The 26,924-nt window shown below is 44.4% G+C and overlaps 1 protein-coding gene across 3 annotated transcripts in view; it reads right to left on the minus strand.

Annotated features, from left to right (window-relative positions):
• The window catches only part of grip2a (glutamate receptor interacting protein 2a), a 72,061-nt gene that overhangs the window by 11,805 nt on the left and 33,332 nt on the right, over window positions 1-26,924 (minus strand). For all 3 annotated transcript variants that reach the window (XM_041855780.2, XM_041855779.2, XM_041855781.2), the window contains 11 exons: window positions 25,036-25,155; window positions 24,589-24,720; window positions 24,129-24,315; window positions 22,568-22,713; window positions 17,606-17,686; window positions 14,368-14,431; window positions 13,330-13,475; window positions 11,646-11,790; window positions 3,774-3,913; window positions 1,099-1,278; window positions 772-943 (listed from right to left, as the gene is read on the minus strand). In XM_041855780.2, coding sequence (XP_041711714.1) covers window positions 772-943; window positions 1,099-1,278; window positions 3,774-3,913; window positions 11,646-11,790; window positions 13,330-13,475; window positions 14,368-14,431; window positions 17,606-17,686; window positions 22,568-22,713; window positions 24,129-24,315; window positions 24,589-24,720; window positions 25,036-25,155 — 1,513 coding nt within the window. The remainder of the gene's footprint in view (window positions 1-771; window positions 944-1,098; window positions 1,279-3,773; window positions 3,914-11,645; window positions 11,791-13,329; window positions 13,476-14,367; window positions 14,432-17,605; window positions 17,687-22,567; window positions 22,714-24,128; window positions 24,316-24,588; window positions 24,721-25,035; window positions 25,156-26,924) is intronic.

A 26,924-nucleotide genomic window follows, 5' to 3' on the forward strand; every position in this document is an offset into this window, starting at 1 on the left:
GGGTTGAGGTCGGGGGATTGTGGAGGCCAGGTCATCTGATGCAGGACTCCATCACTCTCCGTCTTGGTCAAATAGCCCTTACACAGCCTGGAGGTGTGTTTTGGGTCATTGTCCTGTTGAAAAACAAATGATAGTCCCACTAAGCGTAAACCAGATGGGATGGCGTATCGCTTCAGAATGCTGTGGTAGCCATGCTGGTTAAGTGTGCCTTGAATTCGAAATAAATCACAGACAGTGTCACCAGCAAAGCACCCCCACACCATCACACCTCCTCCTCCATGCTTCACGGTGGGAACCATACATGCGGACATCATCCGTTCACCTACTCTGCGTCTCACAAAGACACAGCAGTTGTAACCAAAAATCTCAAGTTTTTATGTCTTCACTATTATTCTACAATGTAGAAAATATTAAAAAAGAAAGAAAAACCCTGGAATGAGTAGGTGTGTCCAAACTTTTGACTGGTACTGTATGTGCTTTAGGACTTGGATAAAGCACAAACAGACCCGGAACCAGGCAACAGTACCCACTGCTCATTGTAATTATGGTACTGGCACTGACCCTGTATATAGTATGCATTCTCGTGTTCCTCGTGTCTCTTCCTTTATATAATGTCCTCTCACCTTTATACTTAATACTGCTGTTTGAAAGAGCTTGGAAGTAATAATTTCACTGTACTGTTTTATACCTGCTGTATCCTGTCCACGTGACAAATAGACTTTGAAACTTGAAAATACAAATCCATTGTTCTAGCCTGAAGTAGGCACTCACCCAGCAGCCTTATCCCAGTCATCCTCAGTGTATCTCCCATCGTAGAGGTGGGAGTGGTGGTTAAGGCCGGTGAGGCCAGTGGAGATGCTGTTGAGGTGGGACCTGGGCGGTTTGGTGCGTCTCCACTCATTAGGCTGGAAAGTCAAATCTGCAGCTCTGTGGAGATACGTTCCTGCACACAAGCGACAAAAACAGACATAAAAAAACATGATAACGTTCTACCCACCCAACAACGGATTTCAGGACAGTCATGTGAGCAATAATCTAAAGTGGCCTAAGCTGGTTGTCTAAACTGGTAATGACTATGCGGCCATGTTCTGTCCTCACCTTGGCTGCCGTAGTCAGCATCGATGCCGGAGCCATCCCAGGAGCTCACGGCAGAGTCCACGCTGGGCACGGTGGCAGAGTACACCCCTGAATGTTTACTGGTCTTCTGGGAATCAGTCAGCTCATCCTCTGTGTCGCTCAGGAACCCTGCCTGCTCCGACGTCTGGTGCCCATCCGATTCTGTATGGGAACAGAGAGAGTCAGTGGCGAGTTAAGAGAGAATCATAACTCAATTATGTAATTAAATACACTGAGTGTACAAAACATGAAGAAAACCTGCTCCTTCCACGACAGACAGACCAGGTGAAAGCTATGAACCCTTACAGACATTTACATTTACATTTTAGTCATTTAGCCGACGCTCTTATCCAGAGCGACTTACAGTTAGTGAATACATATATATATTTTTTATACTGGCCCCCCGTGGGAATCGAACCCACAACCCTGGCGTTGCAAACGCCATGCTCTATCAACTGAGCTACATCCCTGCCGGCCATTCCCTCCCCTACACTGGACGACGCTGGGCCAATTGTGCGCCGCCCATGAGTCTCCCGGTCGCGGCCGGCTGCGACAGAGCCTGGATTCGAACCAGGATCTCTAGTGGCACAGTTAGCACTGCGATGCAGTGCCTTAGACCACTGCGCCACTCAGACGTCACTTGTTAAATCCACATCATTCAGTGCAGATGAAGAGGAGACAGGTGAAAGAAGGTTTTTTAAGCCTTGAGACATGGATTGTGTATGTGTGCAATTCAGAGGGGGAATGGGCAAGACAAAAGATTTAAGTGCCTTTGAACGGGGTATGGTAGTAGGTGCCAGGTGCATTGGTTTGTGTCAAGAACTGCAACGCTGCTGGGTTTTTCACACTTAACAGTTTCCTGTGTGTTTCAAGAATGGTCCACCACCCAAAGGACGTCCAGCCAACTTGACACAACTGTGGAAAGCATTGGAGTCAACATGGGCCAGCATCCTTGTGGAACGCTTTCGACAAATTGAGGCTGTTCTGAGGGAAAAAGGGGGTTGCAAATCAATATTAGGAAGGTGTTCCTAATGTTTGGTGTACTCAGTATATGTACATCTGGTGTATTAGAAGCAATTATTGGTACCATGATTGTATTAAAAAATATATATATTTACACAAAGATTGACAGTTTTCCATTCACTATAATGGGGATCCTGTTTTCTGCCAACAATGCCTGCAGTACCGCGGTCGGCCTTGAACATCCGTGGCTTATAATAAATAATAATAATATGCCATTTAGCAGACGCTTTTATCCAAAGCGACTTACAGTCATGCGTGCATACATTTTTGTGTATGGGTGGTCCCGGGGATCGAACCCACTACCTTGGCGTTACAAGCGCCGTGCTCTACCAGCTGAGCTACAGAGGACCACAATGAGAGGGGCAGTCCTTCTCCCTTGTGTTATTCCCATCTTCTAAACTGGTTTTAGGTGGTTTGAAGAACCAATTGACATACTATAGAGCCCGAGCGATATATAGTTTCACCGATATTATTGGCTGATATTGGCCTTTTACCGATATCGGCCGATAATTCCACAGATATTCGATAAAAATGATGACAAAAGGGAATCTCATTTTTATCTGAACACTTGTGGTCATTCTCATGATGTGTAATTATTGTCACAATGCAAGAAATCAACATTTGTAGCATATTTCTTGGACAATTGCTCTTTTGGATGGCAATTTATATATATTTAAGTTTTATTTGAATTGTACACATTTGCAGCTGAAAGCTGAATTGCAGCATACATATACCTATGTAAGTAAGCAAATAAAATAAAATGTAAGGTCTAGTATAAACATTACAGTCAAGCAGCATTAAGCAATCTCACAAAGTAAGGCATAAGGCTGTTGTAGTGTCTGTCCTAGTAGGGGGAAGGGTTTAGATTTTGATTGGATCAGGTAGTTCGGCCGATGACATGGCCTCTCATCTGAGGCAGCCATATGCTGTAATCCTGGGATTTTGAAAGCTTCTGGGCCAAAGGATCAGCAGAGGCAGGTGAGGCGGGACTCCAAGGTCTGTAAGCCCAGGACATTGCATGCAGAGTCGTAGAGGGTGTAGGTGGGGTCCAAGACGATTTTGGTTGCACGTCGCTGGACCTTCTCAAGCTGGTTGTGTTGGTGGGCTGTGAGACATGGGTGCCATACCGGAGCGGCGTACTCGACCACTGGATGGACAAAGCAGGCGTAGACTGCCAGAAGGTCTTCAGGGGGAGGTTGAAGTGGCGTAGGCAGTTCATCATGAAGAGCATTCAGTTCCTTTTGGTGGTAATGTCAGAGATGTGCGTGTCCCATTTTAGGTTTGCTCGGAATGTCAGGCCGAGCGCTTTGGCGCTGGACACCACCTCAAGCGTGTGACCGGAGATGGAACTCGGTGTGTAAAAATGACACTTTAATTTCCCCACTGTAATACAGCATATCGGCAGATATATCGGTATGGAATTCCAAAAAAATCATATAGATCCGGCTCTATTTAATTATGTCAATGAAATGCCTCTAACGAGAGAATATTCAGTTTGTCAACATCAAATCCAATGACTTGAGTCTTTCCTTCCATCCAATTAGAGTCCTCTAAAAAGAAGCCTCGGCATCCCCTTCCATGCATGCTTTTTAAAAAGTCACTTGATTAACAAACTTAACAATAACAGTACATACCATCTTGCCGTTTCTTGATCTTGAGGGTGACAGTCTCTCCGGCCATCTGGAGTAGATGGATGGCCTCACTCAGGGGTTTCCCCTTCAGACTCACACAGTTAATGGCCAAGACACGGTCCCCTATATGGAGGGCACCAGTCCTACAAACAGAAGACAATATTTGTATACCTTTGAAGGAGGAGGGTGCCACTGAAAACATTGTTATTTCCAAGCGTATGAGACGACAGCACATAAACATAAAGCATATTACAAACAATAGATAAGAAAGCAAGGTAACTGGTAATTGGTTGTTCAAACCACCTAAAACCAACTTAGGCATGTGATGGCATAATGTAATGTCCTCAAAGTGTATGGACATCTAGTTCCAAAATTCGAATACTTTTCTGTTTTGTGTGGCAACACTAAGGGTACCGCATGCCACTTTGTGGCACGCCTATAACGCCTAGGGAAACACTGTCAGGGAAATAGAGCTGTTTTGAATATAGGTGATTCTATTGGAACTTGCTGTCAAACTCCTCTGACTATCGTTGTTATGATGCCAATAACAGTCATTGATTTCACAATTTCATGAATCAAATCTTATGGAGAAGAAACAATTTTCCTGATATTTTTTCCCAAGGCAGAGGCATAGGTGCCAATGGCATAGGAGAAGAAGATCTGATTTTTAATTTATTTAATTTATTTCACCTTTATTTAACCAGGTAAGCCAGTTGAGAACAAGTTCTCATTTACAACTGCAACCTGGCCAAGATAAAGCAAAGCAGTGCGATAAAAACAACAACACACAGTTACATATGGGGTAAAACAAAACATAAAGTCAAAAATACAACAGAAAATATATATACAGTGTGTGCAAATGTAGCAAGTTATGGAGGTAAGGCAATAAATAGGCTATAGTGCAAAATAATTACAATTAGTATTAACACTGGAATGATAGATGTGCAAGAGATGATGTGCAAATAGAGATACTGGGGTGCAAATGAGCAAAATAAATAACAATATAGGGATGAGGTAGTTGGGTGGGCTAATTTCAGATGGGCTGTGTACAGGTGCAGTGATCGGTAAGGTGCTCTGACAACTGATGCTTAAAGTTAGTGAGGGAGATAAGAGTCTCCAGCTTCAGAGATTTTTGCAATTCGTTCCAGTCATTGGCAGCAGAGAACTGGAAGGAATGGCGGCCAAAGGAGGTGTTGGCTTTGGGAATGACCAGTGAGATATACCTGCTGGAGCGCATACTACGGATGGGTGTTGCTATGGTGACCAATGAGCTAAGATAAGGCGGGGATTTGCCTAGCAGTGATTTATAGATGGCCTGGAGCCAGTGGGTTTGGCAACGAATATGTAGTGAGGACCAGCCAACAAGAGCGTACAGGTCACAGTGGTGGGTAGTATATGGGGCTTTGGTGACAAAACGGATGGCACTGTGATAGACTACATCCAATTTGCTGAGTAGAGTGTTGGAGGCTATTTTGTAAATGACATCGCCGAAGTCAAGGATCGGTAGGATAGTCAGTTTTACGAGGGCATGTTTGGCAGCACGAGTGAAGGAGGCTTTGTTGCGGAATAGGAAGACGATTCTAGATTTAACTTTGGATTGGAGATTCTTAATGTAACTCTGGAAGGAGAGTTTACAGTCTAACCAGACACCTAGGTATTTGTAGTTGTCCACATACTCTAGGTCAGACCCGTCAAGAGTAATGATTCTAGACGGGTGGGCGGGTGCCAGCAGCGTTCAATTGAAGAGCATGCATTTAGTTTTACTAGTGTTTAAGAGCAGTTGGAGGCTACTGAAGGAGTGTTGTATGGCATTGAAGCTCGTTTGAAGGTTTGTTAACACAGTGTCCAATGAAGGGCCAGATGTATACAAAATGGTGTCGTCTGCGTAGAGGTGGATCTGGGGGGGGCGGGGGGGGCAGGGGGGGGGCAAGTTGCAGCGGAGGGTATAGAGCTTGTGGCCAGGGTAGTGGTATCCAGGTGGAAAGCATGGCCAGCCGTAGCAAAATGCTTGTTGAAATTCTCGATTATTGTAGATTTATCGGTGGTGATAGTGTTTCCTAGCCTCAGTGCAGTGGGCAGCTGGGAGGAGGTGCTCTTATTCTCCATGGACTTTACAGTGTCCCAAAAGTTTTTGGAGTTAGTGCTACAGGATGCAAATTTATGTTTGAAAAAGTTAGCCTTTGCTTTCCTAACTGCTTGTGTATATTGGTTCCTGACTTCCCTGAACAGTTGCATATCGCGGGGGCTATTTGATGCTAATGCAGTACGCCACAGGATGTTTTTGTGCTGGTCAAGGGAAGTTAAGTCTGAGGAGAACCAGGGGCATCTGTTCTTAGTTCTGTCTTTTTTGAATGGGGCATGTTTATTTAAGATTGAGAGGAAATTACTTTTAAAGAACAACCAGGCATCCTCTACTGACGGAATGAGATCTATATCCATCCAGGATACCTGGGCCAGGTCAATTAGGAAGACCTGCTCGCTAAAGTGATTTAGGGAGCGTTTGACAGTGATGAGGGGTGGTCGTTTGACCGCGGACCCGTTACGGACGCAGGCAATAAGGCAGTGATCGCTGAGATCCTGGTTGAAGACAGCGGAGGTGTATTTAGAGGGTAAGTTAGTCAGGATGATATCTATGAGGGTACCCATATTTACGGATTTAGGGTTGTACCTGGTAGGTTCGTTGATAATTTGTGTGAGATTGAGGGCATCTAGTTTGGATTGTAGGATGGCCGGGGTGTTAAGCATATCCCAATTTAGGTCACCAAGCAGTACGAACTCTGAGGATAAATGGGGGGCAATCAATTCACATATGGTATCCAGGGCACAGCTGGGGGCTGAGGGGGGTCTGTAGCAAGCGGCAACAGTGAGAGACTTATTTCTGGAAAGGTGGATTTTTAGAAGTAGAAGCTCCAACTGTTTGGGCACAGACCTGGATAGTATGATAGAGCTCTGCAGGCTAACTCCACCCCCTTTGGCAGTTCTATCTAGATGGAAAATGTTGTAGTTGGGGATGGAAATTTCAGAATGTTTGGTGGCCTTCCTAAGCCAGGATTCAGACACTGCTAGAACATCAGGGTTGGCGGAGTGTGCTAACGCAGTGAATAACTCAAACTTAGGAAGTAGACTTCTGATGTTAACGTGCAGAAAACCAAGGCTTTTACGGTTACAGAAGTCAACAAATGATAGCTCCTGGGGAGCAGGAGTGATACTGGGGGCTACAGGGCCTGGGTTAACCTCTACATCACCAGAGGAACAGAGGAGGACTAGAATAAGGATACGGATAAAGGCTTTAAGAACTGGTCTTCTAGTGCGTTGGGTACAGAGAATAAAGGGGGCAGATTTCCGGGCGTTGTAGAAAAGATTCAGGGCATTATGTACAGACAAGGATATGGAAGGATATGAGTACAGTGGAGGTAAACCTAAGCGTTGGGTAACAATGAAAGAGATAGCATCACTGGAGGCACCAATTGAGCCGGTCTCGGCGTGTGTGGGGGGTGGAACAAAGGAACTATTTGAGGCAGTTTGAGAGGGACTTGGGGTTCTACAGTGAAATTGTATAATAAGAACTAACTGGAACAGCAATAGGCAAGGCATATTGACATGGGAGAGAGGCATAAAGCAATCACAGGTGTTATTAGAGAGAGCTAAGACAACAACTGGTAATGGCGATAAAGTTTGGGCTGAGGCTAAACAGAATAAACAGGACAGGGTACTGTGTAAAGGAACAGTCCAGCAGGCATCAGCTGTGCAGCTGAGTGATCATAAGGTCCAGTGAACAGCAATATGTGAGTCCGAGAGCAGTTCAAATTGGTGCTTCAGCACAGCGAGCAGGAAGCATGGTTGTAGTTTGCGTGTGCTAGCGGGCCGGGGGTAGCAGATGGATCTTCGTGGCCGTCGCAACGGGAAGCCTGTTGAAACCACAGACGATTACGTCGGCAGACCAGTCGTGATGGATCGGCAGGGCTCCGTGTCGACTCTAGGAGGTCCCGTCCGGTTGACAGAGAGGTAGATAGCCGGGAGATGTGCTTGACTCAAGGCTAGCTCAAGGCTGATTAGCCAACAACAACGTTCATATGGTTGCAGCTAGCTAGTTGCGATTATCCAGTGCTAAAGGTCCAATGATTCAGTGATTCCGGCAGAAAATCCGATAGGTTCTGGGTCGATAACTCGCTGTGCTGACAGTGCAGACTGGCCAATAATAGTCCAGACTAGAGCTGGCTGGTAGGTAGTGCAGGCCATGGACAATGGAGAACATGCCGCTAACGGTGGCTAATAGCAAGTAGCTAGTTAGCTGGTTAGCTGGCTACTCCCGTCTGGTAGACAGAGAGGTAGATAGCCGGGGCTAGCTCAAGGCTCAAGGCTAACTGGTGCTACGGGGGCAGTGGTGATTAGCCTACAGCGACATCCATTCGGTTGCGGCTAGCTAGATCCGGTGTTAGGGTCCAGTGATTCAGTTATTCCGGCAGAAAATCCGATGTTCTGGGTGAAAACCGCTGACGGTGGCTAATAGCAAGTAGCTAGTTAGCTAGTTAGCTGGCTGGCTAGTTTCAACTGGAGATTTTAGATAGAAGTGAGTAAATAATAGAATCCGTTCCACATTGAGTGAGGCTGGTTACAGGAAAGTATATTTAGTAGAAGGATGAAAAGTGTGATAGGGAAATATATACATGAAATACCTAAAAAATACAAAAAACTGGCTATTTACATGGACACACAAGAGAACACGACCGCACTGCTACGCTATCTTGGAACATTGATAGCCAGCATCAATCCACATCTAGGAACACCACATGATTGAACACACATGAACACAAACCCAAACCCACACCCAGATTCTGACAACTTTAGAAACACAACATGAACATAAACATGCACACACAGTTAAATGATAACCCCTGGGTTTTACGGGGAAAACACTGCAGCTGACCAGTCACTCCTTCACAGCTCTGTTCTCTTCCCTGAAGCACATGCAGATTTGGAACCAGGCTAGGTCTGTGAGAGGTTTTGCTGAGAAAGCAACTTCCCGCTATCCTGGTAACCTCGTGTTTGAGCCCACTAACCGTAATAATAAAGTTGAAAAAAATTAACATACAGTACCAGTCAAAAGTTTGGACAGACCTACTCATTCAAGGGTTTTCCTTTATTTTTACTGTTTTCTACATTGTAGAATAATAGTGAAGACAACAAAATATGAAATAACACATGTGGAATCATGTAGTAACCAGAAAAAGTGTTAAACAAATCAAAATATATTTTGGTGGTCCTCTGTAGCTCAATTGGTAGAGCATGGCACTTGTAACGCCAGGGTAGTGGGTTCGATCCCCGGGACCAGCCAAACGTAAAAATGTATGCACACATGACTGTAAGTCGCTTTGGATAAAAGCGTCTGCTAAATGGCATATTATTATTATATTATTATTATATTTGAGATTCTTCAAAGTAGCCACCTTGATGACAGCTTTGCACACTCTTGGCATTTTCTCAACCAGCTTCACCTGGAATGCTTTTCCAACAGTCTTGAAAGAGTTCCCACATATGCTGAGCACTTGTTGGCTGCTTTTCCTTCACTCTGCAGTCCAACTCATCCCAAACCATCTCAATTGGGTTGAGGTCGGGTGATTGTGGAGGCCATGACATCTGATGCAGCACTCCATCACTCTCCTTCTTGGTCAAATAGCCCTTACGCAGCCTGGGGGTGTGTTGGGTCATTGTCCTGTTGAAAAACAAATGACAGACCCACTAAGCGCAAACCAGATGGGATGGCGTATCGCTGCAGAATGCTGTGGTAGCCATGCTGGTTAAGAGTGCCTTAAATTCTAAATAAATCACTGACAGTGTCACCAGCAAAGCACCCCCACACCATCACGCTTCACGGTGGGAACCACACATGTGGAGATCATCCGTTCACCTACTCTGCGTCTCACCAAGACACGGCGGTTGGAACCAAAAATCGCAAGTTTGGACTCATCAGACCAAAGGACAGATTTCCACCGGTCTAATGTCCATTGCTCGTGTTTCTTGGCCCAACTAAGTCTCTTCTTCTTATTGGTGTCCTTTAGTAGTGGTTTCTTTGCAGCAATTCAACCATGAAGGCCTGATTCATGCAGTCTCCTCTGAACAGTTGATGTTGAGATGTGTCTGTTACTTGAACTCTGTGAAGCATTTATTTGGGCTGCAATTTCTGAGGCTGGTAACTAATGAACTTATCCTCCGCAGCAGAGGTAACTCTGTCTTCCTTTCCTGTGGCGGTCCTTATGAGAGCCAGTTTCATCATAGCGCTTGATGGTTTTTGCGACTGCACTTGAAGAACCTTTCAAAGTTCTTGAAATTTTCCAGATTGACTGACCTTCTTAAAGTAATGATGGACTGTCGTTTCTCTTTGCTTATTTGAGCTGTTCTTGCCATAATATGGACTTGGTCTTTTACCAAATAGGGCTATCTTCTGTATAACACCCCTACCTTGTCACAACACAACTGATTGGCTCAAACGCATTAAGAAGGAAAGAAATTCCACAAATTAACTTTTAAGAAGGCACACCTGTTAATTCATGGGGACTACCCCATGAAGCTGGTTGAGAGAATGCCAAGAGTGTGCAAAGCTGTCATCAAGGCAAACGGTGGCTACTTTGAAGAATCTCAAATATAAAATGTTACTACATGATTCCATATGTGTTATTTCATAGTTTTGATGTCTTCCCTATTATTCTACAATGTAGAAAATAGTAAAAATAAAGAAAAACCCTGGAATGAGTAGGTGTGTCCAAACTTTTGACTGGTACTGTATTTGCCTTTTTCATCCTATTTATCGAAAATTGGTGGAATTATCGGACGAGATCGAGATATTGGTAAAAGGCCGATAATATTGGTGAAACAATATATTGGTCGGGCTGTAATAAGAAGGTGATAAAGGCTATCAGAGAGTGCTGATATCTCCCCATCTGTTTCAGAGGCTTTTCTGTATTGTTGTGACCTTGAAACTGCCTGGCTGTCCAGTTTGACCAGACAGTAACAAAGAGCTGACTGATAACCAAACAACAGACTAGACTGCTTTTGTTTATTTACATATTTTACACAGTGAGGCTTTGAGGGCTTGCTGTTTCCACAGATAACCACTAGAGTGGCCTTGGCCCCAATGGGCAACACAGGCCAATGATTGACAGTAGCTCAAACTCCCACCATCACAATAGTCTGTAGGGTCCTCATCTCAGTCATACATCTCAATCATAACAATAGTCTGTAGGGTCCTCATCTCAGCCATACATCACAACCATAACAATAGTCTGTAGGGTCCTCATCTCAGCCATACATCTCAACCATAACAATAGTCTGTAGGGTCCTCATCTCAGCCATACATCACAACCATAACAATAGTCTGTAGGGTCCTCATCTCAGTCATACATCACAACCATAACAATAGTCTGTAGGGTCCTCATCTCAGCCATACATCACAACCATAACAACAGTCTGTAGGGTCCTCATTTCAGCCATACATCACAACCATAACAATAGTCTGTAGGGTCCTCATCTCAGCCATACATCACAACCATAACAGGAGAGTGGAGGTGCATCTCAATAGACCAACAGTCTAAAGAGGCCTCCTCTATCTAAACTGACATTAAATAATTGTATAGAAAACCCAGACAGAAAGCAGATCCCTGAGAAGTAGGCATCCTCTATATTGCTTTCACCTCTCCATACAGATCAGTACCGATGAAGCAGAGCAGACAAGGAAAGGAAGGCACTTTTGACAAATGAAATGTGTGCAAAATCCCACCTATGGAGCCAGTCTGTAGCCTCATCACCCGTTTACCACTATATAATAGGAGAGTCAACCTCATGCCCCTGACCCCTATCCCCTGGCCCATGACATCTCACCTTTCGGCCAGGCCCTTCTTGGTAAGGCCTGAGATGACGATGGGATCAAAGGGCTCCTCTGTGCCTGAGATGGTGATACCCAGCGGGCCGTTGTAACGCTTCAGCTCCACCGTGTAGATAATGGAACCAGACATCTCCAGCTCATCTGACAGGGACAGAGAGAGCACACACACACACGCTACACTCAAACATGTATAAATATGACAGTTATTACATAAGGGATGAACTAGTCTAGCTCAAATCTGGGTCACATCGAAACTGGCTACCACACAACGAGAGACATTGTGAGACACAAATAAAACATGTATAAGCAGACATTTTGTAGGACAAATATAGCAGCCACATGACATATACCACGTCACCATTTAATTTTACAGTTATTTTTCAGATGGAATTTTATCAAGTATTTGATGGTATTTTACAGAGAAATATTTGATAAGAGTGGGCATTACAGTACAATTAGCCATCACAAATTGTAACTTCCTTGTACCAAATGGTATGTAATGTTATTTATACTAGAAAGAAATGTATAGATAGTCTGAAGATGTTTCTACTGGGGAATTCAACCTAATTGGACAGAAATGTGTTATTTACATTTTCATTTTATTCATTTAGCAGATGGTCTTATCCAGAGCGACTTACAGTGAGGGAAAAAAGTATTTGATCCCCTGCTGATTTTGTATGTTTGCCCACTGACAAAGACATGATCAGTCTATAATTTTAATGGTAGGTTTATTTGAACAGTGAGAGACAGAATAACAACAACAAAATCCAGAAAAACACATGTCAAAAATGTTATAAATTGATTTGCATTTTAATGAGGGAAATAAGTATTTGACCCCCTTTCAATCAGAAATTTTTCTGGCTCCCAGGTGTCTTTTATACAGGTAACGAGCTGAGATTAGGAGCACACTCTTAAAGGGAATGCTCCTAATCTCAGCTTGTTACCTGTATAAAAGACACCTGTCCACAGAAGCAATCAATCAATCAGATTCTAAACTCTCCACCATGGCCAAGACCAAAGAGCTCTCCAAGGATGTCAGGGACAAGATTGTAGACCTACACAAGGCTGGAATGGGCTACAAGACCATCGCCAAGCAGCTTGGTGAGAAGATGACGACAGTTGGTGCGATTATTCGCAAATGGAAGAAACACAAAATAACTGTCAATCTCCCTCGGCCTGGGGCTCCATGCAAGATTTCACCTCATGGAGTTGCAATGATCATGAGAACGGTGAGGAATCAGCCCAGAACTACACGGGAGGATCTTGTCAATGATCTCAAGGCAGCTGATTGAAAGGGGGTCAAATACTTATTTCCCTCATTAAAATGCAAATCAATTTATAACATTTTTGACATGTGTTTTTCTGGATTTTTTTGTTGTTATTCCGTCTCTCGCTGTTCAAATAAACCTACCATTAAAATTATAGACTGATCATTTCTTTGTCAGTGGGCAAACGTACAAAATCAGCAGGGGATCAAATACTTTTTTCCCTCACTGTACAGGAGCAATTAGAGTTAAGTGCCTCGGGGATTCGAACCACTGGCCTTTCGGTTACTGGCCCAATGCTCTTAATCACTAGGCTACCTGCCGTCTCTCTCTTCTAGACACAACTCTCCATGCAAATAAGCTTCAGGACTGCACATTTATTTTTGAAGCATGACAATGTGTTTGTTCATCCTACCAGCGTTGTCCTCGTCCTTCTGGATCCGGAGCTTGACCATGTCCTCTGCCTGCTGCAGCACGTGCATGGCATCTTCCATGGTGCAGTTCTCCAGACGCACGTTATCGATGGCCAGCAGCCTGTCCCCTGGCTCCAACGTGCCCGTCCTATTAGCAGGAAGGGGAGAGCAGGAAATGAAACCCGATGAGATAAAACATCAAATAACACTGTGTATGTTTGTACCTGACATTTGCTTTGCATCTCAAATCTGCTTATACTACGGCCCAGAGTTGTTCCTGTTAAAGGGATAGTTCAACCAAATTACAAATTGATTGTGAAGCTCAACAAAGTCACTTAGAGGTTTTTAAAGGGATTTGTATTATTTACTTCCCCAGAGTCAGATTAACTTGTGGATACCATTTTTATGTCTCTGCTTGCAGTTTGAAGTTAGTTGCTAACTAGCGCTAGCGCAATTGCTAACTAGCATTAGCGCAGTGACTGGAAGTCTATGTTATCTGCTAGCACGCGCTAACGCTAATTAGCATTGGCTCGCTAAACTACCTCTAACTTCATACTGGACACAGAGACATAAAAATGGTATCCACAAGGTCATCTGACTCTGGGAAAGTAGATAAAGGGCCTCATTGCCAAAATCCCGAAGTAACCCTTTAACATGATGCCTGAAAAATTATAATAATCGGTCCCATGACTTGAATGGGATTTGAGCTGCTAAAATGGTAGCATGTGGAAATGGTGCCATGGAAACTAAACCAAAGCATGGATTGCGGTCATACCTTGTCCATAGACTGCTTACAGGGTAAGGAAACCAATATGTTATTTTGTAATTTGGGTGAACTATCCCTTTAAGGTCACATGGTTGGGAAACACTCTTGGTTCTCCTCATGACTAGTATCATTGCATTTCAGACTTGCCAGTTGAAACGAACCCCAGACTTGGGACAGTAAAGGAAGTCATTTGTTTGAGGAATCTAACCACTGGATGTTTCTTTGCTGACCTTATCAGCATGACTCCTCCATATGATTGGGATGCTGGACATACCTGTGGGCTATGCTTCCTTTCCTGATATCAGAGATGACGAGAGGTTTGTCGGGTCTCTTGCTTGCTGTTCAGACAGAAAGACACCATTAAATTAAACATTCATAACATCCAGAGATAATAGAAAGGCAGGGAATAGAAACACACATTTATCAGGAGTTGACTGTTGCCCAAATTATTTTGATTTGCTCTGGATCCCTGCATGTTCCACTTTAGTGCACACAGTCCCAAATCAATGCATGTATCACAAGTCAACTGATGGCCTGCCCTAGTAGCTTCAGTAACTGATTGCCTGCCCTACTAGCTTCAGTAACTGATGGCCTGCCCTACTAGCTTCAGTAACTGATTGCCTGCCCTAGTAGCTTCAGTAACTGATGGCCTGCCCTAGTAGCTTCAGTAACTGATTGCCTGCCCTACTAGCTTCAGTAACTGATGGCCTGCCCTAGTAGCTTCAGTAACTGATTGCCTGCCCTACTAGCTTCAGTAACTGATGGCCTGCCCTACTAGCTTCAGTAACTGATTGCCTGCCCTAGTAGCTTCAGTAACTGATGTCCTGCCCTAGTAGCTTCAGTAACTGATGGCCTGCCCTACTAGCTTCAGTAACTGATGGCCTGCCCTAGTAGCTTCAGTAACTGATGGCCTGCCCTACTAGCTTCAGTAACTGATGGCCTGCCCAACTAGCTTCAGTATCTATGACACGTGGAGTTCCAGGTCTCCGGCAGCCTCTGGAACTGCCGTTCTGTCGCCAACAAGACAGAGTTCATCTGAGCCTATGCTACCCTTCAGTCCCTCGACATCTTGGCGCTGACGGAAACATGGATTACCACAGAAAACACTGCTACTCCTACTGCTCTTTCCTCGTCTGATCATGTGTTCTCGCATACCCCAAGAGCATCTGGTCAGCGTGGCGGTGGCACAGGAATCCTCATCTCTCCCAAGTGGACATTCTCTCTTTTCTCCCTGACCCATCTGTCTATCTACTCATTTGAATTCCATGCTGTCACAGTCACTAGCCCATTGAAGCTTAACATCCTTATCCGGTTCCCTTGGAGAGTTCATCAATGAGCTTGACGCCTTGATAAGTTCCTTTCCTGAGGATGGCTCACCACTCACAGTTCTGGGTGACTTTAACCTCCCTACGTCTGCCTTGACTAATTTCTCTCTGCCTCCTTCTTTCCACTCCTTTTCTCTTTTGACCTCACCCTCTCACCGTCCCCCCCTACTCACACGGCAGGCAATACGCTTGACCTCATCTTTACTAGATGCTGTTCTTCTACTAATCTCACTGCAACTCCCCTCCAAGTCTCAGACCACTACTTTGTATCCTTTTCTCTCTCACTCTCCTCCAACACTACTCACTCTGCCCTACTCAGATGGTAATGTGCCGTCGCAACCATCGCTCTCTCTCTCCCGCTACTCTCTCCTTTTCCATCCTATTATCTCTTCCCTCTGCTAAATCCTTCTCCCTCCGATCTCCTGATTCTGCCTCCTCAACCCTCCTCTCCTCCCTTTCTGAATCTTTTGACTCTCTATGTCCCCTATCATCCCGGCCGGCTCGGTCCTCCCCTCCTGCTCTGTGGCTTGACGACTCATTACGAGCTCACAGAACAGGGCTCCGGGCAGCCGTGCGGAAATGGAGGAAAACTAGACTCCCTGTGGACCTGTCATCTTTTCACTCCCTCCTCTCTACATTTTCTTCCTCTGTTTCTGCTGCTAAAGCCACTTTCTACCACTCTAAATGTCAAGCCTCTGCCTCTAACCCTAGGAAGCTTTTTGCCACCTTCTCCTCCCTGCTGAATCCTCCTCCTCCCCCTCCCTCCTCCTTCTCTGTGGATGACTTGTCAACCATTTTGAAAAGAAGGTTGACGACATCCAATCCTCATTTACTAAGTCAAATGACACCGCTGGTCCTGCTCACACTGCCCTACCCTATGCTTTGACTTCTTTCTCCCCTCTCTCTCCAGATGAAATCTTGCGACGGCCGGCCGCCCAACAACCTGCCCGCTTGACCCTATCCCATCCTCTCTTCTCCAGACCATTTCCGGAGACCTTACCTCACCTCACCTCGCTCATCAACTCATCCTTGACCGCTGGCTATGTCCCTTCCGTCTTCAAGAGAGCGAGAGTTGCACCCCTCCTCAAAAAACCTACACTCGATCCCTCCGATGTCAACAACTACAGACCAGTATCCCTTCTTTCTTTTTTCTCCAAAACTCTTGAGCGTGCCGTCTCTAGCCAACTCTCCTGCTATCGCTCTCAGAATGACCTTCTTGATCCAAACCAGTCATGCTTCAAGGCTGGTCATTCAACTGAGACTGCTCTTCTCTGTGTCACGGAGGCTCTCCGCACTGCTAAAGCTAACTCTCTCTCCTCTGATCCTTCTAGACCTATCTGCTGCCTTTGATACTGTGAACCATCAGATCCTCCTCTCCACCCTCTCCGAGTTGGGCATCTCCGGCTCTGCTCACTCTTGGATTGCGTCCCACCTGACAGGTCGCTCCTACCAGGTGGCGTAGCGAGAATCTGTCTCCGCACCACGTGCTCTCACCACTGGTGTCCCCCCAGGGCTCAGTTCTAGGCCCTCTCCTATTCTCTCTATACACTAAGTCACTTGGCTCTGTCATATCCTCACATGGTCTATCCTATCATTGCTACGCAGACGACACACAATTAATTTTTTCCTTTCCCCCTTCTGATAACCAGGTGGCGAATCGCATCTCTGCATGTCTGGCAGACATATCAGTGTGGATGTCGGATCACCACCTCAAGCTGAACCTCGGCAAGACGGAGCTGCTCTTCCTCCTGGGGAAGGACTGCCCACTCCATGATCTCGCCATCACGGTTGACAACACCATTGTGTCCTCCTCCCAGAGTGCAAAGAACCTTGGCGTGACCCTGGACAACACCCTGTCATTCTCCGCTAACATCAAAGCGGTTGAATGCACCAATTTGTAAGTCGCTCTGGATAAAAGCGTCTGCTAAATGACTTAAATGTAAATGACATCACTAACATACTCTCTGTACTACAGAGAATTACTGTCCTTTATTGTTTTTCCATGCTCGTTAAAGTGTGAAAGAGGTGATGATAAATGCTTGTAGACCACTATTATTCATCAAACTTAATGAGGCGGTAGCTCTCATGACAGTCTAGGCCACAGTTATCAATCACAGAGAGATATGCAGACCAAGGGTCCTTATGTAGGGCTACGTCGCCCCCTGCCGTTTGCATCTGGTAACTCACCACTGATGGTGATGCCAAGTTCCACTCCTCTCCTCTTGGGCAGTTTTACATGGAATGTGCCACTACTGGGAACCACTGATTCTAATTGGGGGGGCATGAAAGAAACAGATTGATTACAACATAAATAACAAACATCACAAGCAGGCTACCTCCCCGGTACTCCGCCCTGCACCTTGAGACTAATGCTCCGTGTAAACTCAACAAAAAAAGAAACGTCCACTCACTGCCAACTGCGTTTATTTTCAGCAAACTTAACATATGTAAATATTTGTATGAACATAAGATTCAACAACTGAGACATAAACTGAACAACTTCCACAGACATGTGACTAACAGAAAGGCCCTCAAAATTGTCAAAGACTCCAGCCACCCTAGTCATAGACTGTTCTCTCTGCTACCGCACGGCAAGCGGTACCGGAGTGCCAAGTCTAGGTCCAAAAGACTTCTCAACAGCTTCTACCCCCGAGCCATAAGACTCCTGAACAGCTAATCATGGCTACCCGGACTATTTGCACTGCCCCCCCACCCCATCCTTTTTACGCTGCTGCTACTCTGTTAAGTATTTATGCATAGTCACTTTAACTCTACCCACATGTACATATTACCTCAACTACCTCAACTAGCCGGTGCCCCCGCACATTGACTCTGCAACGGTACCCCCCTGTATATATAGCCTCCCTACTGTCACTTTATTTTACTTCTGCTCTTTTTTTTCTCAACACTTTTTTTGTTGTTGATGTTTTATTTTTACTTTTTTGTTTAAAATAAATGCACTGTTGGTTAAGGGCTGTAAGTAAGCATTTCACTGTAATGTCTGCACCTGTTGTATTCGGCGCATGTGACCAATAAAATTTGATTTGATTTGATTTGAATTGAATAATGTGTCCCTGAACAAAGGGGGGGGGGGATCAAAATCAAAAGTAACAGTCAGTATCTGGTGTGGCCACCAGCTGCATTAAGTACAGCAGTGCATCGCCTCCTCATGGACTGTACCAGATTTGCCAGTTCTTGCTGTGAGATGTTACCCCACTCTTCCACCAAGGCACCTGCAAGTTCCCTGACATTTCTGGGGGGAATGGCCCTAGCCCTCACCCTCTGATCCAACAGGTCCCAGACGTGCTCAATGAGATTGAGATCCAGGCTCTTCGCTGGCCATGGCAGAACACTGACATTCCTGTCTTGCAGGAAATCACGCACAGAACGAGCAGTATGGCTGGTGGCATTGTCATGCTGGAGGGTCATGTCAGGATGAGCCTGCAGGAAGGGTACCACATGAGGGAGGAGGATGTCTTCCCTGTAACGCACAGCATTGAGATTGCCTGCAATGACAACAAGCTCAGTCCGATGATGCTGTGACACACCGCCCCAGACCGTGACGGACCCTCCACCTCCAAATCGATCCCGCTCCAGAGTCCAGGCCTCAGTGTAACGCTCATTTCTTTGACGATAAACGCGAATCCGACCATCACCCCTGGTGAGACAAAACCGCGACTCGTCAGTGAAGAGCACTTTTTGCCAGTCCTGTCTGGTCCAGCGACGGTGGGTTTGTGCCCATAGGCGACGTTGTTGCCGGTGATGTCTGGTACCTGCCTTACAACAGGCCTACAAGCCCTCAGTCCAGCCTCTCTCAGCCTATTGCGGCAGTCTGAGCACTAATGGAGGGATTGTGCGTTCCTGCTGTAACTCGGGCAGTTGTTGTTGCCATCCTGTACCTGTCCCGCAGGTGTGATGTTCGGATGTACCGATCCTGTGCAGGTGTTGATAAACATGGTCTACCACTGCGAGGGAGATCAGCTGTCCGTCCTGTCTCCCTGTAGTGCTGTCTTCGGCGTCTCACAGTACGGACATGGCAATTTATTACCCTGGCCACATCTGTAGTCCTCATGCCTCCTTGCAGCATGCCTAAGGCACGTTCACAGAGATGAGCAGGGACCCTGGGCATCTTTCTTTTGGTGTTTTTCAGAGTCAGTAGAAGTTTTCATAACTGTGACCTTAATTGCCTACCGTCTGTAAGCTGTTAGTGTCTTAACGACCGTTCACCATGTTCATTAGTTGTTTATGGTTAATTGAACAAGCATGGGAAACAGTGTTTAACCCTTTACAATGAAGATCTGTGAAGTTATTTGGATTTTTACAAATTATCTTTGAAAGACAGTTTCTTTTTTTGCTGAGTTTATATAGATAGTCATTGAACACTGGTCACCTCATTCTGTTTATATATTGACTGGAACGAATTGCAAAAATCTCAAGCTGGAGACTCTTATCTCCCTCAATAACTTTAAGCATCAGTTGTCAGAGCACCTTACCGATCACTGCACCTGTTCACAGCCCATCTGAAATTAGCCCACCCAACTACCTCATCCCTATATTGTTATTTATTTTGCTCTTTTGCACCCCAGTATCTCTATTTGCACATCATCTCTTGCACATCTAGCATTCCAGTGTTAATACTATTGTAATTATTCTGCACTATAGCCTATTTATTGCCTTACCTCCATAACTTGCTACATTTGCACACACTGTATATATATTTTCTGTTGTATTTCTGACTTTATGTTTTTTTTTACCCCATATGTAACTCTGTGTTGTTTTTATTGCACTACTTTGCTTTATCTTGGCCAGGTCGCAGTTGTAAATGAGAACCTGTTCTCAACTGGCTTACCTGGTTAAATAAAGGTGAAATAAATAAAAAAAAATATATATACTGTTATATACACTGTACCAGTCAAATGTTTGGACACACCTACTCATTCAAGGGTTTTTCTTTATTTTTACTATTTTCTACATTGTAGAATAATCTGTCATCTGATGCAGCACAACAGTCTGTAAGGTCCTCATCTCACCAAACATCTCAACCATAACAACAGTCTGTAGGGTCCTCATCTCAGCCATACATCACAACCATAACAGGAGAGTGGAGGTGCATCTCAATAGTTACAATGTAGAAAATAGTAAAAAATAAAGAAAAAACCTTGAATGAGTAGGTGTCCAAACTTTTGACTGGTACTGTATATACTGTATTCTCCACATACTGTAGCCGATCCTAATATACCTACTGTACATACAGTGGGGAAAAAAAGTATTTAGTCAGCCACCAATTGTGCAAGTTCTCCCACTTAAAAAGATGAGAGAGGCCTGTAATTTTCATCCTAGGTACACGTCAACTATGACAGACAAAATGAGAGAAAAAAATCGTGAAAATCACATTGTAGGATTTTTTATGAATTTATTTGCAAGTTATGGTGAAAAATAAGTATTTGGTCAATAACAAAAGTTTCTCAATACTTTGTTATATACCCTTTGTTGGCAATGACACAGGTCAAACGTTTTCTGTAAGTCTTCACAAGGTTTTCACACACTGTTGCTGGTATTTTGGCCCATTCCTCCATGCAGATCTCCTCTAGAGCAGTGATGTTTTGGGGCTGTCGCTGGGCAACACAGACTTTCAACTCCCCTCCAAAGATTTTCTATGGGGTTGAGATCTGGAGACTGGCTAGGCCACTCCAGGACCTTGAAATGCTTCTTACGAAGCCACTCCTTCGTTGCCCGGGCGGTGTGTTTGGGATCATTGTCATGCTGAAAGACCCAGCCACGTTTCATCTTCAATGCCCTTGCTGATGGAAGGAGGTTTTCACTCAAAATCTCACGATACATGGCCCCATTCATTCTTTCCTTTACACAGATCAGTCGTCCTGGTCCCTTTGCAGAAAAACAGCCCCAAAGCATGATGTTTCCACCCCCATGCTTCACAGTAGGCATGGTGTTCTTTGGATGCAACTCAGCATTCTTTATCCTCCAAACACGACGAGTTGAGTTTTTACCAAAAAGTTATATTTGGTTTCATCTGACCATATGACATTCTCCCAATCCTCTTCAGGATCATCCAAATGCACTCTAGCAAACTTCAGACGGGCCTGGACATGTACTGGCTTAAGCAGGGGGACACATCTGGCACTGCAGGATTTGAGTCCCTTGCGGCATAGTGTGTTACTGATGGTAGGCTTTGTTACTTTGGTCCCAGCTCTCTGCAGGTCATTCACTAGGTCCCCCCGTGTGGTTCTGGGATTTTTGCTCACCGTTCTTGTGATCATTTTGACCCCACGGGGTGAGATCTTGCGTGGAGCCCCAGATCGAGGGAGATTATCAGTGGTCTTGTATGTCTTCCATTTCCTAATAATTGCTCCCACAGTTTATTTCTTCAAACCAAGCTGCTTACCTATTGCAGATTCAGTCTTCCCAGCCTGGTGCAGGTCTACAATTTTGTTTCTGGTGTCCTTTGACAGCTCTTTGGCCATAGTGGAGTTTGGAGTGCGACTGTTTGAGGTTGTGGACAGGTGTCTTTTATACTGATAACAAGTTCAAACAGGTGCCATTAATACAGGTAACGAGTGGAGGACAGAGGAGCCTCTTAAAGAAGAAGTTACAGGTCTGTGAGAGCCAGAAATCTTGCTTGTTTGTAGGTGACCAAATACTTATTTTCCACCATAATTTGCAAATAAATTCATTAAAAATCCTACAATGTGATTTTCTGGAGAAAAAAATGCTCAATTTGTCTGTCATAGTTGACGTGTACCTATGATGAAAATTACAGGCCTCTCTCATATTTTTAAGTGGGAGAACTTGCACAATTGGTGGCTGACTAAATACTTTTTTTCCCCACTGTACCATTTTCCAAATTATATACTGTCTATACACACCACACATTTATATTCATATTCTGGATTCTCACATGCTCACTGTAATATATCTACTTTGGATTGTTATTTCTTGATTTGTTGTTTAGATTTTTAGATTATTTGTGTATTTGACATTCTACTGCAATGTTGGAGCTAGTACATAAGCATTTCACTGCACCTGTACAACATCTGCAAATCTGTGCACGTGACCAATACATTTTGATTTGATTTGAGAAGCTATTTCAACTTGGATGAACAAAGGTTAAACTAATGAAAAAGGCTATACCTGCTACATCAAACTCAATCTCCAGGGTGACCTTATTGGCCAGAGCGGCGTCTCGCAGTAGCTGATTGGCCTCCTCCAGTGTTCCGTCCTCTGTAGGGATTCTGTTGATGGACAGGAGTCTGTCCCCCACCTGCAGCAGCCCACATCTGACGGCACAGAGAATAGTTAGAGTACAATGGAGGGAGAATCTTTTTGTTACATAGTTAGAAGAGTACAATAGGGGAAAATTGGTAATTCTATGTGGCATTCAGCATATTTTACAGGGAATGTGGCCTTTATACAGTTAGACATTTAACCAAATTGAACGGTTGTTATGAACAGTTTTTCCTAATACTTCTCTCGTTTATGGCCCATTTCCCAGACGAAGCCTACTCCTAAACTAAAGACCATGAGAGTCCTGCTGTAAAGCGATAAGAAACATTATCCTGACAACGTACTACTACTACTACTAATACAGAGCTATCTGGTTCTTTCCTTTCATGACTCTGCTTTAGATTTCAGAGATAAGTGGGTTATGGTGAACATATTTCAACTCCACTTTGACCTTAACTCACTGATAACTGCTATCAATAAACCACTGAGTCACACTGTTAACCGCTATCAATAAACCACTGAGTCAGGACCCTGAAGGGCACAATCCTACCCGCAATCAACCCTTGTGTTAAATTGAACAAAGCTAGTCCCTCCTGTCCCGTTCTGGCTAGGAGCAATGGGAAACCTTTAAGTAGATTTCTTCTATTACCAGAAAAATAGCTTTGACTCCAGTGACCGTGGAATAATGGATCAATATGTCACCTAAGTTGAACAAATGTCAATCACTTCTCTGATAAGAAAATTACTCTTCACCTTGCTTGACCTTAAATAAAAAGGGCAAGGGCACAAACTTCAACTTTATGTTACACATCCCACACACACACATATTCAGATGGATGCTTACTTCCATGATCACATCATTAGGACACACACATAGCAGCACTGTCAACTAAGATTTATTCACTAACCACTGCAGTCCATTAACCTTGCGTCAGTGCTGAGACGAACATCACAATAGGATGTTCTGCTTGAGTCACTCCCTCCCAACGGCGGGAACCTTTAAATGGTATTAGACCACCCAGGGGACATGGCCTTCTGTTGTTCATACAGACACTATCATTACTCTTACAAGACAAGGGCAGAAATAAAAATGCTTTTTAAAGCAAGGCTAAAATAAACTTTTACAATGTTCAAGTGTGACGTGAGACAAACAAACAAAGTAGATTAGAATAAATTAACTTGCTTCTCACAGATTCTAATACCACTGAAGTTATTACCATTACCTCAAAGCAAGGTGCCTTATGGAACTGCTAGGACATAGCGGAGCTAACAGTGACATCTTGGGATAGGAGACCCAGATTAGTATTCCTCAAAGAAAGCAGTGACTCTCCTCATCACTCCTGATGACACCCTACCGTCCTCTGAGTGACTAAGACATGGCCCTAAGGTCAAGGTCACTCCACACTGCATAGTACGTCTCTGTGCGGGAGGCTGTGTGTGTGTGTGTGTGTGTGTGTGTGCGTGTAACCTTTCGGCAGGGCTGTCAGGCTCGATGAAGCGGATGACTGCGGGAGCGGACAGGGTCTCTGTGGCAAAAACACCCCCCTGCAGCTGAACCCCGAACCCTGTGAGTGGATCCCCCCTCAGGATGACCTCGCTGGTCTCCACATGAACAACCTGCCCCCCAGGGCCCACTGAGCTGGATGCTAGGGACACTGGGAGAGGGGGAGGATAGCGTGATAAATTGAGAGAAAGGGGAGGAATGGATGGATAGATGGAGCGAGAGAGAGAGAGAGAGAGAGAGAGAGCGAGAGAGCGAGAGAGCGAGAGAGCTATCAGCCTTTCCATCAGTCATCTCAGTCCACGTCAGTGATCCATCATTTGAGCAGTCACGCCTTTAATGAGGGGAGGTAGGTAAATTCTCCAACTATTCTAAAACCCTGTTATGAATACACATTTGTTTTAAAAGCAGTCCACAATCCACATACGTGAGCTCTTGTGCTCCTTCCTCCGCTGGCGTCTCTTGTGTGTGGTGCTTCGGGGGCTGGTGGTGGGGGCGGCGGGGGGGATGGGGCAGGGTAGGGTGCTGCTGCCCTGGCTGCTGCTGTACCCTGAGGTGGCTGTGGAGGAAGGGGAGAAGCCACCACACACCAGAGCTGAAAGGACACATGCTCACGACATCAATGCAAAGAGAAATCCCCTTCAAGGTAGAATAATGCAACTCACCACTTGACCTGTAACTCCACACTGCACGTAGGCTACATGCGATGCTAATACACAGTCAATGATATCGCAACATTATCATTGGGATCAGAGGATCATAAACCGAAAAAAAGACAGATGATCAACAGCAACTTCCAAAATATATACATGTAGCAAGGAAAAGGCTATATACTGTACTATACCCAGCAGCATATTCACACATTCTAACTTACATGTGCAGTGGTCCTGCTGGTTGAGTGGGTGGCTGGGACTGCTCCATGTCTTGCAGTGTTGGGTGTGGCTGTAGTTGACAGTGGGGTCCCAATGGTGAAGGTTGCTCTTCTCCACTTTCACTGTGGCCACAATGAAACAAAAAAATATTTAAAAGTTGTTTATGAGGAAAATCACTCTCTCCTCAGGCACGGCAATGTGCTGCTAAATTCTGCCCATGAAATCCTGCTTTAATCTCCATGTCTACATTTTCACCACACTACACAGAGCCTGCAGGATAACACCAGGCAAGTAATTTATATTTTATGTTTTCTTCATGTTACGCTAGATTGAATCCTGTGGCATAATGCATTTAATTGAATTAATTGAATGGAGCAAAGAAGGACAGAATGGCTGAGAAATGTTATCTTACTTTTACTAACAAGCTTCAGCAAAGCTGAATGCAGATTGGAGAACATTTTACAATTTCACTTTGAAGAAAGCAAAATAAACTGGGTTTGTAAAAACACTGGCAAGTCAGTCAGAACAGACTCTCACTGAGCTAATACTGCCTTGAGTGAAGAGAGGACATGCCATGTGAATCTGCCTTCATTGAACACAACTGAAACCCGAAAGGCTGATTGCAGATGATGCCTCATGGATAAGATATGTCCCGCCTCTCTCCTGATTGGCAGGCCAATTGACCAATTGAGCATGTGGGCTGTCAGTGTCAAACCTGAGGCTTTTTCGGTTGGGTGAAAAGTTCATGGGATTGGAGATAGATGCCACATGACACAGAACAATGATTGGTCTGAAATGTTCCACTCTTATGACTGCATTTACAGTGTGATGGCTGTGTCCCTAGATGTTTACTCCCTTTACAAATTCTTTATATGCTTTAATGTTGTAAAGCGCAGGTTGTAGCTGAAAGATACAGTATTGGCTATTCTTTTCTCAAACCCACAATCAATGTAGTAAAACCAAATCATTAATGAAACATTCAAGGGAAAGATGTGGAGCTACACTCCACACTTAAATGTGACCAAACCTTACAGCTATATTTAACGGGGAGTATTACACATGACTGTAATCCTTAGTGTTCTATTCGTACGGTCTTAATCTGTGACAGCCTCCCTCCTCACATGGAAGAAGGATTTGCAAGAAAGCCATGGATGTCTCACAGATCCAGGTCACCTGGTTAAGTCCAAGACATTGTAGTATGTCTTTGAAAGCATGTAGGAATTCCCAAGCCTTTTTCAAACGTCCACAACGTTCGTCTCAGGTAGAAGTTGTCTTAACCCTTTTGTATCCCCTATGCCTAACCATAAGAAGAGTGACAAGATGTGACCCTGGCTCAGTAGTTAGGGAAAACTTCCATCCTACTCTGTGGTCCTGTAACCCTTTTGCTCCTGCAGCGTAGAGCTCTCTAAGAACTCTATTTCCTATCTTTACTGAGGAATACTGTAAAAACAGCTTATCTTTTAGTTGCCATATCAGTCTTATTAAATCCCAGCGAGGATTAGACAAATTGCATTTTATGATAATGTCTAATACCCAAAGGGAATGTATCATTAAAATATAATCTCATCATTGTGGCATTTAATTTCAATAATGACTCTACATCTAATCCAACTTTGAAGGACATGATAAATGACAGTAATTTTATAGGCACAAATAAAACTCACTGAAACACTTTATTTTCACTATCTTGAGTACATACATTAGTGTGATACAGTGTAATATGATAATCCATGTCGACGATGACAGATAACAATATGTAATCCAAGTCCATTGGGTAGTGGGTGTCTCCATAATATAATGACTCAGCCATAAAATACGTACACTAATGCTAAGACGCCCATCGCAGATAAGACTAAGCCACTGTAGTTAACACTAAGACACAGCATAGTTG

The sequence above is a fragment of the Coregonus clupeaformis genome, chromosome 30 (genome assembly GCF_020615455.1).
Source record: "Coregonus clupeaformis isolate EN_2021a chromosome 30, ASM2061545v1, whole genome shotgun sequence".
Lineage (NCBI taxonomy): Eukaryota > Metazoa > Chordata > Actinopteri > Salmoniformes > Salmonidae > Coregonus > Coregonus clupeaformis.